Source organism: Geotrypetes seraphini, chromosome 7 (assembly GCF_902459505.1).
Source record: "Geotrypetes seraphini chromosome 7, aGeoSer1.1, whole genome shotgun sequence".
NCBI lineage: Eukaryota > Metazoa > Chordata > Amphibia > Gymnophiona > Dermophiidae > Geotrypetes > Geotrypetes seraphini.
The window spans coordinates 131,100,422-131,121,251 of record NC_047090.1 but is presented as its reverse complement, the minus strand read 5'-3'; the positions used below and the strand labels follow the sequence as shown (position 1 = coordinate 131,121,251).

The following is a 20,830-nucleotide window of genomic DNA, read 5'->3' as shown; positions in this document are numbered from 1 at the left end:
GTATTCAAATCCAGGATGAAAGCCCACTTTTTTGAACTTATGTTTAGGTCTTAACCCAAATAACTTTTAAAGCACCCATTTCTTCTGGTCATTCCCTCCATAGTCCCCCACTTTATCCACCTCATCATTCCCCTTCTAATTCTTTACTTGTGCAATGTATATAGATTCACCCTTTTGTCCTGTATGTCTATCATAATTAGATTGTAAGCTCTATCAGGCAGGGACTGTTTCTTGCATGTTTAATGTACAGCACTGCATGCATCTGGTAGTGATATAGAAATAATACATTTCTGTTGTTATTGCAGTGTTAATATGAGCCAAACCTCATCACGAGTCTCTCAATTTCTAATAAATGCTAAAAAAATTCACATTCCAACATCAAGTATCCAGAAAGTATCCAATCCAATTAGTGATTCAAATCAAAATAAATTACATAATTACTGTTCATTGATTATTATTTTTTTCTGCTCTGTAAGCTACAATGCAGCTTGCTTCAAGCACATTCTTTTGGTTCAGTGAAGCTCCTTGGTTTGATGCCTGCTTCAGAGACCTTAAGACTGTTCTGCCAGGTCATTCAAAGAATAACCATATGTTCAAAGGACTTTAAAACTAACATGGAGAACTCCTTTTAACCATGAAGTTCCTGGAAAATACACAGTGCATAGGATCAAATACTGTGACGTCAAACACAATAAACTTTATTAGCAACTGTGAAACAAGCAAGAGCAAAGGTACTCAGAAGAGACTAGGGGCTCCTTTTACTAAGCTGCATTAGGGCATTAACGGGCAGAATACCGCACGCTAAAATGTCACGTGCACTAGACGCTAACGCCAGCATTGAGCTGGCGTTAGTTCTAGCCACATGCTAAAATGCTGCGTGCGCTAAAAATGCTATTGCAGCTTAGTAAAAGGAGCCCTAGATGTTAAATGAGAGGATTCCATTAAACACATTCTATTAAACCATGTGGTCCTACTGCTCCTAATTAAAAATTCCAAATTGTTCCCTTTACATCAATGCTTGTGTTCTGTCTCACACACACACATACAACTGGAACATGGTCTAAAATTAAATAAAATTGTCTTTTCTTTTGTATCCTACATAGGTTTTTGGTTATGAAAGATATGAATGTTTAAATAAATACATAATTAATGACCCTGGTACTTTAAATAGATTGTGAGCCCACCGAGACAGATAGGGGTAATGCTTGACTGCCTGATTCTTAAACGCTTAGATAATTTTGATAGGTGGTATATAAATACCTAAAATAAATAAGTACTGTATAAATAAAGAAATTTAATTTTATTAAAAGTGTGATAGATTATTACATGTGATACTAAGGGGGCTGTTAATACCCTGTTCACAAATGGCTCTGGTGTTCTGTGAGTCGAGTTTGAATCTTTCTGATTGTGCATCCCACATATAGCATGTCACAGGTGCAATATATCACATATTAGAAAAACTGAGCCATGCACAATAGTATGCTGAAGTGTATATTCTTTCTGAGTAACCAGATGTTGCCTTATAGAACAGGACAAAGAGGTTGAACAAAATTCACAGCAGCCACACAGTTGATGCTCACCCCTGGACCTCAGACTCGATCCACAAGTCCAAAGTCTCTTTAGTTTTTTTTATCAGGTATTCAACTTACTGCTGCACAAGTATCAATTTTGAACAAAGGATTGCCCCCAACATTTAATGATTTTTTTTAAAATTATTATTATTGAAACAGATATTGCTTACATGTTAAGGAATTGTCAAATTAGGTTGTATTTTCACCATAATTCCTCTAATGGCAATCAGTTTATTTTATAACCATAATCAAGGTGGATTCTTCCATGACCCCTTGATGGACATATACGAAGGTCCGTTGAAAAGTTCTCAGCCCAACCAACAAAATTGTGGCAGTCCAGCAATTTTCCACTTTTATCATGCCATATTTTTCTGACGGAATGAAAAAAGTGGAAAATCACTGGACTTAGGTGTATAGCCCTCGATGGAGACTGCCCCAACTTTGTTGGTTGGGCTGAGAACTTTTCAGTGGCCCTTCATATCTTCAGATATATGGTACTGCTATGAGTGCAGGCATAGCACCTGGCGTGGCAACTTGTATGTCACTCGATTTGAGAATGCTTTTCTTTATTCATCAAGGTGTTTTGTGCACATAAAAAATGGCAATGCTTTATTGGTGATGCATTTTTTGTGTGGACTACTTTGACCACTGAACTGAATCTGTTTCTTCATATACATTTACAGTTTACCGTGGATGGCGATACATATTTCAAATCTGTAGACTGGAATAATTATATTTTTTATGCAAAGAAATTACAACTTTGATAGGAAAAGTATATCGTCATCCAAACATTAACCCCCCCTCCCCTTTTTACAAAACCGTAGCACAGTTTATAGTGCCGGCCACAGCGGTAACAGCTCTGACGCTCATAGCAATTTTATGAGCGTAGTTGCTGTTAGCGCTATGGCCGGTGCTAAAATTTGCCCCTCCCCTCTTTTACGAAACTGCGATAGCAATACTCATAGGAACTCAATGATCGTCGGGAGCAATGCGGGCCATTCAGCGCGGCTCCCCGCGCTAGAAACTGCTATCGCAGTTTTGTAAAAGGAGGTCTGTGTTACAGTTTTGTAAAGGGGTGGGGGTGGGGAGTAAATATGGTAGCTAATAACAAGGAGAAATAAAAATGCAATGGGAAAATCCAGAAGATGGAAAACATATCACGTTTAATTTTTTTTTTTTTTTTTTTAAATAGATACGGTAAATATAAGGACAATATTTACGTAGAAACATGCTACTGCCTTCTTACTCTGGACTAGCAGAGAATTGAATTACTCACTAGGCTCACCCTTTCTTTGTAGAAAAATGCAGCTGTGATGGCTCATGGAATACATATCTGATATTTTCAAAAGAAATTAAACATTTACAGGGATAGCCTGATTGAAATATAGCACCTGTAGCATGAAAAAAAATTGATATCTTACAAAGCCTCTTTGTCCTGCAAGAAATGACACCAATAAGGTTGTTCTACTCCTACTAGGATAAAAATCTAGTAATCCCATCGTTTAGAATATTAGAATAATGAACACTTGACAAGATACAATCTTTGCTGTTACCGCACCCAGAATATGGAACTCTTTAACAGCATTTATCAAGGAAGAAAAATTGCTAAGTAAATTTAAAGGACGGTTAAAATGCTGGCTGTTTAAGGATGCCTTTGAGACATAATCCTCACCGGATTCTTTATTGACCCTGCTCATTGCAGAAATTTTTCTTCCCTTTGTCCTAGGCCTTGAGAAACTAAAATACTTTTAGTTTCCTTTTACTTTTTTATTACACTTTTAAAATTCTTACCCTCCCATTGTACCTAGCTTTCATGTTTACTTTACTGCGCTTATTGTAGTTCTCCCCACTTCCCTTATGTATAAGTCTGTAATGTCTGTGTGTTTGTTGTAGTTAATAATTGAGACCCCATTTTTAATTGTAAATCACTTTGAATTTATGATATTGCGATACATCAAAATTTTAATAAAACCTGAAAACCTGAACTTCATCCACTGAGCTCTCCAGAATATTAGCTAAATTCAAACTATCTGAAGAAATTCACCAAAACACTACTTGAGTTACGCCAGTAATCATCCTAAACCAGGGGTGCCCACACTTTTTGGGCTTGCGAGCTACTTTTAAAATGACCAAGTCAAAATGATCTACCAACAATAAAAAAATTTTAAAACCCCCACAAAGCACACTGAAAGGCAGAGAAAATGTTAATTATCATTCATATTCCGGGTTTTTTTCAAAGAGGTCAAGGCAGATGACTCTATGCAATGTCATCTCAATAACAACCATACAAAAATAGACAAATATAGCCCCTCCCTTTTTACTAAACCACATAGCAGTTTTTAGCGTAGGGAGTTGCGCTGAATGCCCCACGCTGCTCTCGACGCTCATAGGCTCCCTGCGCTAAAAACCGCTATTGTGGTTTAGTAAAAGGGAGTCATAGTGCAAAATATAGACAGCAGATAATATAAATTCTCAAAACAGACACATTTTGATCACTAAATTGAAAATAAAATCATTTTTCCTACTTTTGTTTGATGATTTCATGAGTCTCTGGTTGCACTTTCTTCTTCTGACTTCTCACTTCACTCTGGCTGCACTTCTTCTGACATCTTCTGATTTCAGCCCACTCCTTCTTTCAGCCTCCTATATGCTTTCTCTCTTCCATACCTCATTCTCTCCCCCAACTTTTTCTTTCTTTCTCCCTGCCTCCTGTTCTTTCTTTCTCTCTCTCTCTCTCTCTCTCCATGCCCATTTTCTTTCTCCCTGCTTGCCCCCTTTGTTTCTTTCTCCCTGCCCTCCCCCAAGCCACTAGGTTTGCCGTCGCCACCGGGGAACAGGCCTCCAAGCCACCGCCCCCCAAGCTCTGCATGCAGAAGCCTTGCACTGACCAGCATTCTGCTCCCCTTCAATTCTGATGTCGGAGAGGAAGTTCCGGGCCAGCCAGGCAGCGATTGGCTGGCCCAGAAATTCCTCTACGATGTAAGAATTGATGTCGGGGAGAGCAATGCTGGTCAGCGTTAGGCTTCTGCAGGCCCAAATCTCTGGATCCCCAGGGCCGAGGAAAAGAAAAGAAAAAAAGCCAGTCTTCCATGAGAGCCGTTCCAGTCTCTTTTTAGCACGACACTCAACTTCCCATTTTCAGGCTCAAGACGTCAGAGCAGCAGCAGCAGCTCCGGCATTTTTGGGCAGAGCACCTCCTGCTCCCGACCGCCTTTCTCCAGTCTGGCTTGTCAATTCCGCCAGGGGCAGCCGGCGCTCAGCTCTCAAGGGTCGTGACTTCCCTAGACCTCCCTCCCGCCTTCTCCCGAAGGAAGTGATATCATCCCCCAGTCGGAAGACGGGTTCTGGCAGTCGGGCAGGAAGGGCGCAGCAAGAATGAGTGTGCGTGGGGAACCTTGGGGAGATTCCGGTGGGGAACCTTGGGGAGAGGAAGTCTGATCGGCCGGCCGATTGGAACGGCAACACGAGATCGACTGGCGTTGCCTTCCCGATCGACCGGTCGATCGCGATCGACGTGTTGGGCACCCCTGTCCTAAACCTTTAAGGGATGTCATATCCATGGGTGAGTTCCTTAGGAATTCACCAAATATACGAGGGATCCAATGAAAAGTTCTCAGCCCAGCCAAAAAGCTGGGGGTAGTCTCCATCGAGGTCTCAGGGCTGGATCATCAAAACTCACCCTGACTTTAACAATGGTCAGTAAACCGGTTTAGCGTACCAGCATTTTACCACCCGATTCTCAGAACGGCTCAACATGGTCTCTTCCAAGCTTTCTAGCAGCCTCTGACTCTGTTATGCAAATGTAGTACAACAGTATTACAATTAGGTCATTAACATTAAAACAAGCACTCTGGGTGATTCTCTATCATTGCCATGTTTTAACGATCCCAAATTATCAGCACTGGTCCGGGGGTGCCAATACTGTGAAAAGTGCATCTCGGGAGCATGTATTTGGCTGTGGCTCATGACTATAATATTCCAATAAAGCTGTAGGTTATAAAAAAAATTTAAATAAAACACATTATTTATATAAATTATAGTAATGGACCAAAATTTTCAAAAGCACATGTCTCTAGCAAATGAAATAGAGGTGCATCTTGAGTGCATGTATTAAAGGTGCATCTTATGTTCACGCTTGTTGAAAGCTTGCAATCGACCCTCCTCTCTTCTCCCCTACCATCCCTTCCTTCCAATAACACTAGCACGCCTATGATTGACATGACATAGTGTTTGCTGGTAGTTCTTTGCCCCTCCTATCCACCCATGCCTAAGACAAGTTCCCATATTTTGCTACAGTAAGGCATATGCACACATTTATTTCTCACTTTCCATGAACTATTCTGCACACGTGCCAATCGCTATCATCAGTGACTGCTCTTATGAAAATTAGGCGACCCTCTGCAAACCTCATTTCCATGCAAGGTTCTTTGACAATCACTTGTCTTATCTGAATCATTAGATTTGTGGCCCCTACAGTGACCCATCAGACTTTAAATGGTGAGTTTTTAGAATCCAGCCCTCAGTCTAGTGATTTTTCACTTTTTTTCGTTCTGTTGGAAAAATACGGAACAAAAAAATAGAAAATCGCTGGACTAAGTGTATAGCCTTTGATGGAGACTGCCGCAACTTTGTTGGTTGGGCTAAAAACTCAGCGGCCCCTAATCAAGGTATTCTTTTGAAAAAAAAAATTCAGGTCACAAGAATATCCTCCTTCAGTTATAAACTACGCATATTTGAGAGCATGTTTTGCAAGCTGTGATTTATTGTTATCAAATGTATCATGTGAACATATGGCCAAGTAAGTATACATTTATGTTCTTCTGTGATGGTTCCCAATGTGGCATGTGGCATTCAATGCTGTTAACATGTCCTCCAACTGCATAAAATGTTTTGTAATGGACCTTGTATTGCCAAATCCATGGACGAAACATCAGGGACCGCTTGGTTAGATCTTATTTTTCTTAGGCTCTAACAATGGTGGCAGACATCAGCCATGTGACCGCATGTGAATTTCATTCACCCAGTTACTCAGAAAGAATATAGACTTTAGCATACTACTATGTGTGACTCAGTTTATGTGAAATATGCAAAAATGTTGCCCCTGTGACATGTTATATATTGGATGCAAAAGCAAAAAGATTTGAACTTGACTTGTAGAACGCCAGAGCTTTTTGCAATTGAGGGTGTTGAAAGCCCCCCTAGTTTCACATTTCTTTTAGAAACATCATACCTTTTCCCAAGTAAAATGCATTGCTTAAGGCCATGTTCCATTTTCTGCACTGAGGGTTTCTGCACTGAGGGTGCAGGGAACAGTTTTGGAATTTTAGATTAGGGTTTGTAGGACCACATGGTTTCAATAAATTTGTGGAATGGATTACTATACTTTAAATATAGTCTCTTCTGAGTACCCTTGCTCTTATTTGTTTCAAAGTTACTAATAACGTTTATTGCATTTGACGTCCCAGTGTTTGACGCTACACATTGCGTATTTTTCAGGTAGCTCATGGTTTAAAGGAGATCTCCGTGGTCCAGTTTTAAAGTCCTTTGAACATATGACTATACTTTGAGTGGCCTGGCAGAGCAGTCTTAAGGTCCCTGAAGCCGGCATCAAAATGAGGAACCTCATTCGACCAAAAGAGTGTACCAGGAGCAAACCACGTTGTAGTTTACAGATAAGTGAAACATTTTCAATGAACAGTATTTATGCAATTTATTTTGATTTGATTAACTGATTGAGTTGGACTCTTTTGTGGATACTTGATGTTGGACTATGAATTTTTTCGTACCTATTGCTTTGTAGAAGAGATTGAGAGACTGATGATATGGTTTAAATCATATTAACACTGCAACAGACAGTGTCTACAATGGCAAAGTAACAGACAGTTGACACCACGGTAGACATCATTTGTAAAGACATAGTGGCTGTGAAATAAGCAGTGTTTTTGGAGAGCTGCTATATACCATTCAATATTGAGGGTCTCTCTGTCTCATTATTTAATGTTATAACAATGCAGATAAATTTATGCATTGGATTTAGTCTAATCTATTTTTTGAAACAATTTTTGGTTTGAGTTTATTAATTCTCCTCGAGAGATTTTCTGTAAACTGAAGGGATAGCATCTTTTTGAAACCTCTGATTGCTGACCAAATACTCATAGAATCGAAAGACATTGTACTTCAAATGCAAACACCCGGAGAGAGTCCTCTATTTTCCCTTCAGTGCCCTCTTGCACAGGAATCTACTGAATGGACTTGCCAGGAGGGGAACCACTTCCTCCTTCCAGTATGGCTACATTTGCAGTACCAGCAATCAACCCATCATCAGCTGGAAATGTACCTGGAGCTCTCCCCACAACTGAATTTGTGGGTGCAGTTTTACAGCTGGGCCTAGCAAGGTCACTGAATCCTGGGGAGATACCATAACATCTAGCTCCTTCAGCATTCTTAGAAGCAGCATACCAAGTGACCCAGTTGATGTTAAGCACTGTACATAATGATCCATTGGACCAGAATTAGGTATTGCTGAGGGAGTTACAATACTACCTCAACTACTATCTTTCCTCTTCTTCTAAAATAAGTTACAAGGAAATAATTTTTTTTCACTCAGAGAATAGTTAAGCACTGGAACACAATTCCAGAGGTTGTGGTAAGAGCGGATAGATAGCGTAGCTGGTTTCACAAAAGGTTTGGACAATTTCCTGGAGGAAAAGTCTATAGTCTGTTATTGAGAAAGACATGGAGGAAGCCACTGCTTGCCCTTGGATCAGTAGCATTGAATGTTGCTACTCCTTGGGTTTTGGCCAGGTACTAGTGACCTGGATTGGCCACCATGAGAACGGGCTACTGGGTTACTGACCCAGTAAGGCTATTCTTATGTCTGCTATCTTACTCTCATGTAAGCACATATTCATGGATCAAGTGCAGTTTTATCCATGGAAATTTGTCTTCATGCACATGAAAATTGAGAATGAATGAGACATTAACATAACAACATACTAAATGACAGCAGAGGAAGACCAAATGGCCCATCCATTCTGCCTAAGAAGGTTGTTGGTATGACAGCTGCTGCATAGTAAGGGTTCCATTATCTATTTTTGTGTTGTTGGGGTTATACCTGCTGCACAGACTAGGTTTGCTTTCCCCATGATTTCTTAAAAGAAATGCAAAAAAAAAAAAAAAAATCACTTCACACTGTTTTGTGCTGAAGCATCCTGTGATTGGTTTACTTCTTGCCTTTTAGAGATCCACTGTGTATATCCCACTTTGCATTGAATGATATAGCACACAGTTTTCTTCCACCGGTTCTTTACGAGGTCATTACAGTCATCCAATACCCTTTCTGTGAAAAAAATATTTCCTCAAGTTGCTTTCAATTCTTCCCTCTTAATAGCTTCTAGAGCTTCCCTTCCTTTGGAAAAGGCTTGCTTGCTTAGTAATACATTTAAAGGTCTGTAGCATATTCCCTCTGTCGCTTCTTTCTTCCTGCCCCTCCAGTCTCTTCTCATATGTCTTCTGAAAGAGATATCTTACCATTTTGGTGCACATAATGCCACACGAGCTGCTTAAAGCAGCATTGCAAAAGGGCTCCTCAATTTGTACCTAAGGCAATGGAAAATTAAGTGACTTGCCCAAAATCACAAGAACCAGCAGTGGGCTTAGAACTGGATTTCACCAATTATCAGCCCAGTTCTCTTAACTAAGCTACTCCTCCATTATGTTAGCAAAAGAAATACTGTGGTGGGTCAAACCAATGGTCCACCTAGCCTTATATCCTTTCTTAATAGTCATGCTGGGCTGTTTGGAAATAGCAGATTCAAATGAAGAAATCGATTTTGGGTTGCTCACTCCTAGAAATTAGATGCAGCAATTACGAGCAATAAGTGTCCTCTAAAAACTTGGCCAAATCTTTTAGTTTCCAGAAGTGATCTGGGAAAAACGGTCGAGACTATTAAAAAGAACAAAATGGCAGAACAGTATAGATAAGCATGGATTAATGAGAGAAAACCAACATGGATTTAGTCAAGGGAAATCTTACCTCACCAATCTACTGCATATCTTTGAAGGGGTGAAATGAACATGTGGATAAAGGTCAGCCAGTTGATATTGTGTGTTTGACAAAGTACATCATGAAAGACTTCTGAGGAAATTAGAAAGTCATGGGATAGGTGGTAATGTCCTATTATGGATTAAGAACTAGTTGAAAGACAGAAAACAGAGAGTAGGTTTAAATGGTCAATATTCTCAGTGGAGAAGGGTAAATGGTGGGGTTCCCCAGGGGTCTGTGCTGGGACCGCTGCTTTTTAAGATATTGATTAATGATCTAGAGATGGGAATAACTAGTGAGATAATTAAATTTGCTGATGGCGCAAAGTTGTTAAATTGCAAAAGGATTGTGAAAAATTGCAAGAGGACCTTGTGAGACTAGGAGACTGGGCATCAAAACCGTAGATGGCATTTAATGTGAGCAAGTACAAAATGATTCATGTGGGAAAGAGGAGCCTGAACTATAGATACAAGATGCAGGGTTCTACATTAGGAGTCACTATCCAGGAAAAGGATCTAGGTGTTATCATTGAGGATAAGTTGAAACCCTCAGCTCAACATGCAGTGGCAGCTAAGAAAGCAAATAGAATATTAGGAATTGTCAGGAAAGGAATGGAAAACAAAGATGAAAATGTTATAATGCCCTTGTATCACGCTATAGTATGGCAGGACCTTGAATACTGTGTGCAATTCTGATCGCTGTATCTCAAAAAAGATATAGTGGAATTAGAAAAGGTACAGAGGAAAGTGACAAAAATAATAAAAGGGATAGGATAACTTCCCTATGAGGAAAGACTAAAGTCATTAGGGTTCTTCAACTTGGAGAAGAGATGGCTCAGGTGTGATATGATAAAGCTCTATAAAATTCCGAGTGGAGTGGAAAAGGTAAATGTGAATCGTTTGTCTATTCTTTCCAAAAATACTAGGACTAGGGGGAATGTGATGCAGTTACTAAGTAGTAGATTTATAATAAACCAGTGAAAATATTTCTTCACACAACATAAGAATAGCCTTACTGGATCAGTTTAATGGTCCATCTAGCCCAGTATCCCATCTTCACAGCAGCCAATCCAAGTCACAAGTACCTGGCAAAAACCCAAATAGTAGCAGCATTCCATGCCATTGATACAGGGAAGCATTGCAATTTGTTGCCAGAGAATATGGTGAAATCAGCTAGCTTAGCAGGTTTAAAAAAGGTTTGGATAATTTCCTAAAAGATAAGTCCATAGACCATTAATGAGACTACTTGGGGAAATCCACTGCTTATTCCTAGGATAAGCAGCATAAAATCTGTTTCACTACTTGGGACCTGGGCTGGCCACTGTTGGAGACAGGATTTGATTGACCTTCAGTCTATCCAAGTATGTCAATTTGTATGTTCTTATTCATACTAGAAGTTAACAGAGAATCCATACTTCCTTTTTCTCCTGCTAGACCAGTACTATTGCCCTCCCCTTCTCCAACCAGACGTTGGACATAAGAACATACTACATAAGGAATATTACAGCCCTGAAAGCTCCTATTGGTTTTAAAAGTATTTCCCTGTAGTTTATTTATGAGGAAGAAGAAAGATAGCAGTTGAGGCAGTATTGTAACCTCTTGAGCAGATGGTGTAGATCAGGATTGGTGTAGCATCAGGATTACAAATGTTCCCTGAGGCCTGGACTGAGGTAATTACCTTAGGTTTAGAGGCCAGTTGACCTGTTCCTAGAGTTGACCTATTGGCCGTCCCTTTATTTGAGTGCCAGGGAGAGATTCACAGCCTATCTACTAACCTGTGAATCTGTGGAGGCCACTGTCCCTGACCTAAGATCTCTGTGGAACTTTAGCAGTTCCAGTAAAGGGTGTTCATTTCAGAGTTCATCCCCTATCTTGGGTGTACTTGATCATTATTATATATAAGCCTTTTCCCTCCCCATATCACCCCCCCTCCACTCCCCGAGCTGCAGCTGTCACTGAAGAGAGAAAAAACAAGCTAAAGAAGCACAGCCTCTTCAAGAGATAGCCTGAGATTGGCTAATGCCTTTGTGATTGGAGGGAAGGGTGATCCTTGTGCAGGAACAAGTACTGTGCATTAGCGTAGACCGGATAATGCAGGGCAGATTTGGCCATTGCAGCGAAACCCGCATGTAAGAGCACGCAAACATTCCAAATCAGGGCCAATACTGCAGTGTTTGTGGTGAAAGATACTGCAGTTCTTTGTATAAGTAGGGTTACCATACATCTGGGAAAACCTGGACATGTCCTCTTTTTAGGCAGTTTGTCCGGGTTTTGGAAATCCTGTGGTCGGAGGCCGCATCTGGAAGCCTTTGCACCTGCACAGCCATCACCGTGATGATATCATATACATGCATGCATGTGACATCATTGTATCGATATCTGTGCATGCACGAAGGCTTTCAAATATGGCCTTTGAGCTCTGGGAGCTTCATGGGGCAGGTTTGGGGGGAGGAATGGGGTAGAGCCAGAGGCGGAATGGAGTGGGACTGGGGGCAGAATGGGGCGGGGCCAGACATCCTCTTTTTTTCAAAGAGGAAATCTGGCAACCCTATGTATAAGCAGCTGAAGAAGGCTCATTGGTGGGTTTCATTCTGTGTGATATAGAGAGGGCAGGGTTAGGGATACTCCTTTGGAGGACCTTAGCAAACTTGAAGGCATTTAGAGGATATCCTGTTCTTCAAGTATATTTCCTTTTTTTTTTCTTTTAATTTAGTCCTTTATTGTACTGGCATCCAGTACAGATTTAGCAAACATGGTGTGAATAAGGTTACCAGATTCTACTATTGTAAAATCTGGACCTATGGTCCCGCCTCCAGGCCCACCCAGTTCCACACAACCCTGCCCTGTTCCACTCAAGCCATTCCCCATTCAGCCCCCAACCTCGCCCCCACCCTCGCCCTCCCGACGCCGTCCCAAGCTGGAAGCTTTACAAAATCTGAACAAAATGACGGGTTTTGTAAAGCTGTCCGGGCGTCTGGATATGTCCTCTAAAAAGAGGACATATCCGGGTAAATCCGGACGGCTGGTAACCCTAGGGGTGATATGATCATGTCACTTACAGAGTTCTATCAGTCATGATGTAGTATTCTGAATCAGTTGGAGCCGGTGCAAACCCTTTGTAGTCAGACCAGTGTAGATTGAGTGCATCATAGTAATCCAGTCTTGACTTAAGGCTTAAGGCTTTCCTCTTCCAGGAACAGTGTCTTTCACTGTATCAGCCCCATGGAGTGGAACAACCTTCCAGAATATATTTGCTAACAGCAAAACTTACAGAACTTTAGGTAAATGCTGAAAAGACACCTGTTCTGGAAGATGAAATATAGGGTCTGAGTTTGGCTGAGGGAGAAGGAGTGGTGACTTGAGTGCTGGTCACGGAAGTTTTCGATGGTCCGGTCTTTTCTATTTGGCATAACGATGAGGTGTCCTGTATGCTACATGCAATTTTATATTTTGATGTATTTTAGGGTTTGGCAATGATGTTCGTCAATGATGCGACGTGTATGTCATATGCAATTTGATTTTTATATGTAAGTGTGTAAATTGTTTTATAGTGTGTTTTTGATGTGATTTGTACGATAAATGGTATGTTTTATTTTGTATGTTAAGATGTAGCTCGCCCTGGATAAGGGCGGGGGATAAACAAACAAACAATCATAGTGTGAACCACTCTGACAAACACTTGCCTTCACAAGGTATGGTAAATGCAGTGGCGTACCTAGGGGGGGGCGGGCCGCCCCGGGTACCAGCCCTAAGGGGGTGTTCCCGGCCTTGCCGTTCAGTCCCCCGCCACCCCCGAAGGACCGCTCGCCCCACTGACCTTCCTGCACCACCTGTGAAGCAGCCCGCAGCAGGATCGCAAAGTCAGCGTCAGCATCCCTGCGCTGCTTCCTGCGCCGCGATCCCGCCCCTCCTCTGACGTCAGAGGAGGGGCGGGACCGTGGCGCAGGAAGCAGCGCAGGGATCGCTGACGCTGACTTCGCGATCCTGCTGCGGCTGTTCATAGGTGGTGCGGGGAGGCCAGGGGGGCGAGCGGTCCTTCGGGGTGGGTCGGGGCATCAGGCCTTCAGGGTGGGGCGGGCGGGCAGGCAAGCAGGCTTTCAAGGGGGAGGGGGTGACAGGCAGGCAGGCAGGCCTTCAAGGGGGGGACAGGCCTACAAGGGGAAGGGACAGGCCTTCAAGGGGGGTGCAGGCCTTCAAGGTGGGACAGGCAGACCTTTAAGGGGGGACAGGCCTTTGGGGGGGGACCATGATTTAGAAGTACACGGAGGGAAGGGGGTGTTCAAAGAGACATGCATATGCCAAACTTTGGGGGGGGGGAAGAAATAATGGGTCTGAAAATAGAGGAGAGGGAGAGAGATGATGGACCATGGGATTTAGGGAGGGAAGGAACAGAAAGGGAGAGAAATTGGACACAAGGGATGGTGTGGAGGAGGGATAGAGATACTGGATAGGAGGGTAATTAGGAAAAGAAAGGGAGAGATGGTGGACTCTGGGATGGTGGGGAAGGAGGGAGAGATGCCGGATGAAAGGGTATTTAAGAAAAGGTGGATCTGTGGAGGGAGATGAAAAAAAGGAAAGATACCAGACTTCCTGGGAAGGGAAGGGAAATGGAAAGGGAGGACAGAGTTGGCAGATGGATGGTTAGCATGCAGAAAGAAGGAGACCCTGGCAAGCAAGTTATCAGAAGAAAACCAGAGCCTTGGACCAACAAGATTTGAAATATAACCAGACAACAAAAGGTAGAAAAATTAATTTTATTTTCTGTTTTGTGATTATAACATGTCAGATTTGAAATGTGTATCCTGCCAGAGCTGGTGTTGGACTGCAAACGTGAGCTAGGATTTAACAGAAAGAGGAAAAGTCCTTTTTTTTGTCTTTATTTTATTTACACCACAGCGCCAGTGTGGTTAGGAGAAGCCAAAGGGGGTGAAAAAGCTATAAAACCCACCAGGAGTTTTGAAAAAAATCACCCAACTGGGCAGGAAAATCGAATTGAAAAACCAATTCAATAGGGCTGAATCGAATCAAAATTTTTTTTTCCTGTATCTGGCAGCATTAGTTTGCGCTACTGTCTTAGACTTTAGGACCTGGGATTGGGGAGAGATGGCATCCTCAGTACTTTATAATGCAAGTGAAACGAGGATTTGGTCAGACTTTTGAAGGGTCTGCAGAAAAAAAATATTGTATAGGCCGGGGACATGAGACAGCAGGAAATGGGAACTTTTCTTCCTTCTATTTTTGTGAATGGAAAGGCTGAGGATGTCAGAGAGGTCAGTTAAAATATGTGCTTTATAAGAAAATATAATAATGTGTTTTATAAAGTTTATAGCATAGCTGGCCTACCCAGTGAGGTGTTCCTAGTGGTGATGGTGGCAGCGTGTCAATGTGTTGAGAGGAAGAGGTGGTCTGGGAAATTCTGCTGAGCAAACTCCGGGCCCATTTCCACCCCCCAGTTAGTCCACTCCACTCAACTGATTCACACACTGAGTGGGTCTTTGGGTGTTGTTTTGGGATCTCTTCCAGTGGTTTATCTCCTTCTGGTCCAAGGAAGGAAACTTTGTTATCCTTAGCATTGACCTACAGAATATGTTTGTAACAGCGCTGCTTGTGTGGCATTAGGCTATGTAGTGATCGAAAGAAAAAAACAGACCTTTGCACATTTTTGCACTATATGGTGGGTGTATGAGGAGATTCACATTTCCTGCACAGCTAAGTCCATGTGAAGTTACCTTGTGCTGTATTTGACATCTAGCAAGGTCTCTGTTTGAAAGGAAAGATCTAAACTTAAAAATGAAGTGGCCAGAAGTTATGGTAAAAGCAGATAGTGTAGCTGGTTTTAAGAAAGATTTGGACAAATTCCTGGAGGAAAAGTCCATAATCTGTTATTAAGACATGGGGGAAGTGTCTGCTTGCCCTGGATCGGTAGCATGGAATGTTGCTACTCTTTGGGTTTTGACCAGGTATTAGTGTCCTGGATTGGCTACCATGAGAATGGGCTACTGGGCATGATGGACCATTGGTCTGACCCAGTTAGGCTATTCTTATGTTATGTTCTCATCTGTAGGGGCCTTTGTTTTCACTTCTTATTTTAATGTATTTTTTTTCTGGGAACTTATCAGTGTTTTTTATAATGGGAACAAAAATGGAAGAGAATTAATGTGTGTGGAATGGGGGGGTAACTAATTTCTTCAGCTAAATAATTCAATCCACTTCAAACAGACATAGGAGAACTTGTGCACCATTCACACACCCTCCAACCAAAAACGTCAAAAGAAAAAAACTGTTCGACAACCTCCTAGCCATTCGAGCTGCAACACTCGACCCCCAACTCTACAACCAATTGACATCAACCACAGACTGCAAAACCTTCAAAAAGAAATAAAAACCCTTCTATTCAAAAAACACATAAAACCGAACTAACACAATCAGAACTGTCCCAAGCATCACCTGCAACTACTCCATATGTACTTCTAATGTCATGACAATTTAGACATAATTTATGTTATGTTATGTTTGGAATAATGGTTACATATATGAGGTTCAATAAAAGAAAATTTTCACTGCCTGTTTCTATTCTGACCATTTATTCCATTTCATGGTTATTGCAAAAAAAAAAAAAAAAAAAAAATTTACATGGGGGGAGGGGGGGTGTCAAAAAATGATGGGCCCCGGGTGCCACATACCCTAGGTACGCCACTGGGTAAATGACAGTATTGTTATTGCTTTAAAGAAGCATTCTTTCAGTTTTAAAGCACACATGTCAAACACAAGGCCTGGGGGTCGAATCCGGCCTGCCTGGCCATTTTATGTGGCCTGCGGTGACTGTGCCGCATCTAAGCGCCTGACTGTGCATCCCCAGTCCCAGAAGTGCTCCAAGCTCCTCACTATGCCGCCTCAGTCCCCATTTGCAGGCCCCCAGTCCCAGTGTAACAGCTAGGTTGGAGCGGGGCTCTACCACACAAGTGCTTGACCACGCCACAGGTGTCTGAGGGGGTGACGGGTCATAAGCGCGCCAGACAAACAGGCGCCGACAAATTGGAGCGGACAATTGAGCGCAAGACATCAGCGCCGCACAAAAATCTTATTTTAAAGGGCTCCGATGGGGGTGTGGGGGGTGGGGGAACCCCCCCACTTTACTGAATACTGTTCACGCTGCCATGTTGGGGGGTGTGGGGGGATATAACCACCCACATTATACAGAAAACTTAACTTTTCCCCTAAAAAATAGGGAAAAAGTTAAGTTTCCTCTATAATGGGGAGGGAGGGTTACAAACCCCCAAAACCACCCCCCAACGGCAGCACAAACAGTATTTAGTAAAGTGGAGGGTTCCCACACACACACCCCCATTGGAGCCCTTTAAAATAAGGTTTTGTGCGGCGCGCTGATGTCTTGCGCACAATTGTCCGCTCCAATTTTCGGCGCCTGTTTGTCCGGCGCGCTTATGACTGTGAACTGTCTGAGGGCGAGGAAGGATCTAGACTTCTACTAATACTAAGGGCTCCTTTTACTAATTTGCGCTAGCATTTTTAGTGCGCGTTAAAGATTAGCGCGCACTAACCACGCGCTAAACAAAAAATACTAATGCCAGCTCTATGGAGGCGTTAGCATTTAGCGCAAGCGGCATTGTAGCGCGCGCTAAAACAGCTAGCGCACCTTAGTAAAAGGCGCCCTAAGTATCTTTTATTAATACTAAGTAATTTTTATTTTAAAATTTGGCCCGTGACTTAGCCTGTGTTTTAGATTTCGGCCCCTAATGTGATTGAGTTTGACACCCCTGATTTAAAGGATAGAAATAATTTTACTTCACTAATATAAAAGCCACCTTTCTCAAAATATCTACTATTGTATAATATATATATATATATATACACATATGAATTTATGGTCATGCTCAGTGTTATATCCTCACCCAGTAATGAATGAACTTGCCATACCATGGCACAACCTGAGTATAAATATTCTCACTTCAATTCTTATTTTTAATATTCCAAATCAAATATAATGTTATATTGGCATGGTTTTTATCTTGTGCTGCTCTTCACTTATGGACTATTACAAGAACAGTTCAAACACTATTCTAGGCACGTATCTACTTGTTCAAACATAGTCCCATAAACCACAATCCTCTGTAGGTTCAATCTATGCACCCTAGTGAAAAAAAAAAAAATCTTTCAAAATCCTAATTCTGTTCCCATTCAATGCCAGTTCGCGTTTCCCAATCACTTATTCAAGAGGGGATCAAACTCTGTAACCCCCTCCCCCCATCCTTTACAAAGCCGCGCTAGCGTTTTGAGTGCCAGCCGCAACAGTAAGAGCTCAAATGCTCATAAGAATTCTATGAGCATCGGAGCTGTTACCATGGCGGCCGGCGCTAAAAACGCCAGTGCGGCTTTGTAAAGGAAGGGGTAAATGAGGTGTGCCCTTTTTATAAGCAAAGCACTTCAATGTTTTTAGCATAATGCAAATATGAAATGTTGAAAATATATTGGAAAATAATTAAACAACTGAATAATAGTGATAATTGTAGTTGGCAGCATACCAACAAGATATCAGCCTCGGGTATGTTGTCATCTTTAACTGACTCAAAACGCTATCACAATTATAAACCTTGAACGCATCTAAAACATGCTGATTGGTAAGAAACCTCACGTTATTGGCAAATCATACTGAAGTCCACTTGACTTACCTATTCAAACCAATGTGCTATTAATATATAAAGTACTGTTCTTTATGTAATAATATTTGTGAACCATCTTATCATGGTATGTTATCAATACAATCATATTTTGCTTGAATTTAGGGGATCAGCTAAAGTGGTGAGTCACGCTATACCATCCGGATTCCTGATCTGTGATTTATGGGGGAGTCTGTGGCTCCCAAAATGGATATTTTGATGTTGGGTATGTGACTGCATATTTTAGAGACTCAAATGAGTTTTGCTTCACTTGGGTTCAAGTTTGTTGTTTTTAGCACATTCTTGGATTGCTGTAAGACAGGCAGTCAGTTTATTCAGGACTAAATTTAAGTCTGGTTCAATTATATGAGTAGCTGCACATCATTTAGAAACATAGAAACATGATGGCAGATAAAGGCCAAATGGCCCATCTTGTCTGCCCATCAGCAGTAACCATTATCTCTTTCTCTCTCTGAGAGATCCCACGTGCCCATCCCAGGCCCACTTGAATTCAGACATAGTCTCTGTTTCTACCACCTCTTCCTGGAGACTGTTCTACGCATCTACCACCCATTCCGTAAAAAAGTATTTCCTCAGATTACTCTGGAGCCTATCACCTCTTAACTTCAGCCTATACCCTCTCATTGCAGAGTTTCCTTTCAAATGAAAGAGACTCTACTCATGCACATTTATATTACATAGGTATTTAAATGTCTCTATCATATCTCCCCTCTCCTGCCTTTCCTCCAAAGTATACAGATTGAGATCTTTAAGTCTGTCCCCATATGCCTTATCACGAAGACCACACACCATTTTAGTAGCCTTCCTCTGGACCGACTCCATCCTTTTTATATCTCTGAAGGTGTGACCTCCAGAATTGTACATAATATTCTAAATAAGGTCTCAACAGAGTCTTATACAGAGGCATCAATACCTCCTTTTTTCTACTGGCCATACTTCTCCCTTTGCAACCTAGCATCCTTCTAGCTTTCGCTGTCATGTTTTCAACCTGTTTGGCCACCTTAAGATCATCACATACAATCACACCCAAGTTCCGCTCCTCCATCGTGCAGATAAGTTATTCACCTCCTAAACTGTACCTTTCCCTTTGGTTTTTGCAGCCCAAATGTATGACCTTGCATTTCTTAGCATTAAATTTTAGCTACCAAATTTCAGACCATTCTTCAAGCTTTGCCAGGTCTTTCTTCATGTTATTCACACCATCCGGCATGTCTACACTATTGCAGATTTTGGTACCATCCGCAAAGAGGCAAATCTTACCCGACAGCCCTGCAGCAATATCATTTATAAAAATGTTAAAAAGAACAGTCCCATTTATGTAGATGTCAATCAGCTTACAGGTTTATTTACTTACTATACTGCTATGACAGTTTACAGAGAATATCAGTGGGTTACAACATTAAAATAAGCAATAATAAGAAAGGAATGCCATGATAAAGACCCACCCAAGAAACCAAAAGAGTGTCCATGGATTGAGTCAGCTCAGCTAGTGGCTTCAGGTAGAAATTCAACAGAAATAGGCAAAAGTACATATCCTTGTGGTACCCCACATCACGAGGACCGCCACCAAGTTGCCCAAAGTGGTGCCGAGCAATATAAACTGTTCATCTAATAGGATCTGAACCAGGGGTAGGCAATTCCTGTCCTCGAGAGCCGGAGCCAGGTCAGGTTTTCAGGATATCCACAATGCATATGTATGAGATGGATTTGCATGCACTGCCTCCTTGAGATGTAATCTAACTCATGCATATTTATTGCTTACCCCTGATCTGAACCATTGATGCCTGTTTCTGCCAGTCAACTGCGCTCGGAGTTTCAAGTGTGGGGAGCTGCGCTGAATGACCACCGCTGCTCCCGATGCTCATAGGAACTCTATGAGTGTAGGGAGCCGCGCGGGCCATTCAGCGCGGCTCCCCGCACTAGAAACTGCCCGTGCAGTTTCGTAGAAGAGGGGATAGTGGTCTATAGAGTTAAATACTGCTGAGAAATCCAGCACTATTGACATTGAGGCAAATCCCTTGTCGCAGTATTTGTGAAAATCATCTGGTAGGCATCCACCTCCATTCTATAACCAGGTCTGAATGCAGATTGATATGGATCTAGCCAGTTTCTCACTTCTAGCCAATCATTATTTATTTTTTTATTAGATATGGGATGTTAGAAACTGGCTGGCAATTTTCATACTTGTCCTGGACAATGTTTCTCTTCTTTATTAGAGGGTGCAGCATTGGTCTTTTTAATGCTGTTGGTCCAAGGCGACTCGGGATTTTGTCAAGGCCCTCCTCTGTTATCTGGTTAAAAGAGTCCCACATATCTGTGTAAGGAGAGTGTGGGATTGTTAACTCCTGCTTATTATCCTATTGCTTTGAAATCTTTAAAGAAGCATGAGAATTTTTAATATGAATTTCTATCTCTACACTCTGCACTGTCATTGGGTTTCCATTTCTTTTACACCTGCTGATTCTAAGTGCAATGATTCGGTGTGGAAATGTGATTGCGTGACATTGCATTACTGTATTT

General features: G+C 41.8%; 1 protein-coding gene across 3 annotated transcripts in view; it reads left to right on the top strand.

Annotated features, from left to right (window-relative positions):
- MDGA2 (MAM domain containing glycosylphosphatidylinositol anchor 2) overlaps positions 1-20,830 on the top strand; it is a 1,122,977-nt gene that overhangs the window by 422,191 nt on the left and 679,956 nt on the right. The window contains exon 1 of one of the 3 annotated variants that reach the window (XM_033952216.1): positions 18,036-18,515. The exons of the other annotated variants lie outside the window; for them this stretch is intronic. Coding sequence (XP_033808107.1) covers positions 18,473-18,515 — 43 coding nt within the window. The 5' untranslated portion in view covers positions 18,036-18,472. Of the gene's footprint in view, positions 1-18,035; positions 18,516-20,830 lie in introns of those variants that run through there. 3 annotated transcript variants of the gene reach the window in all.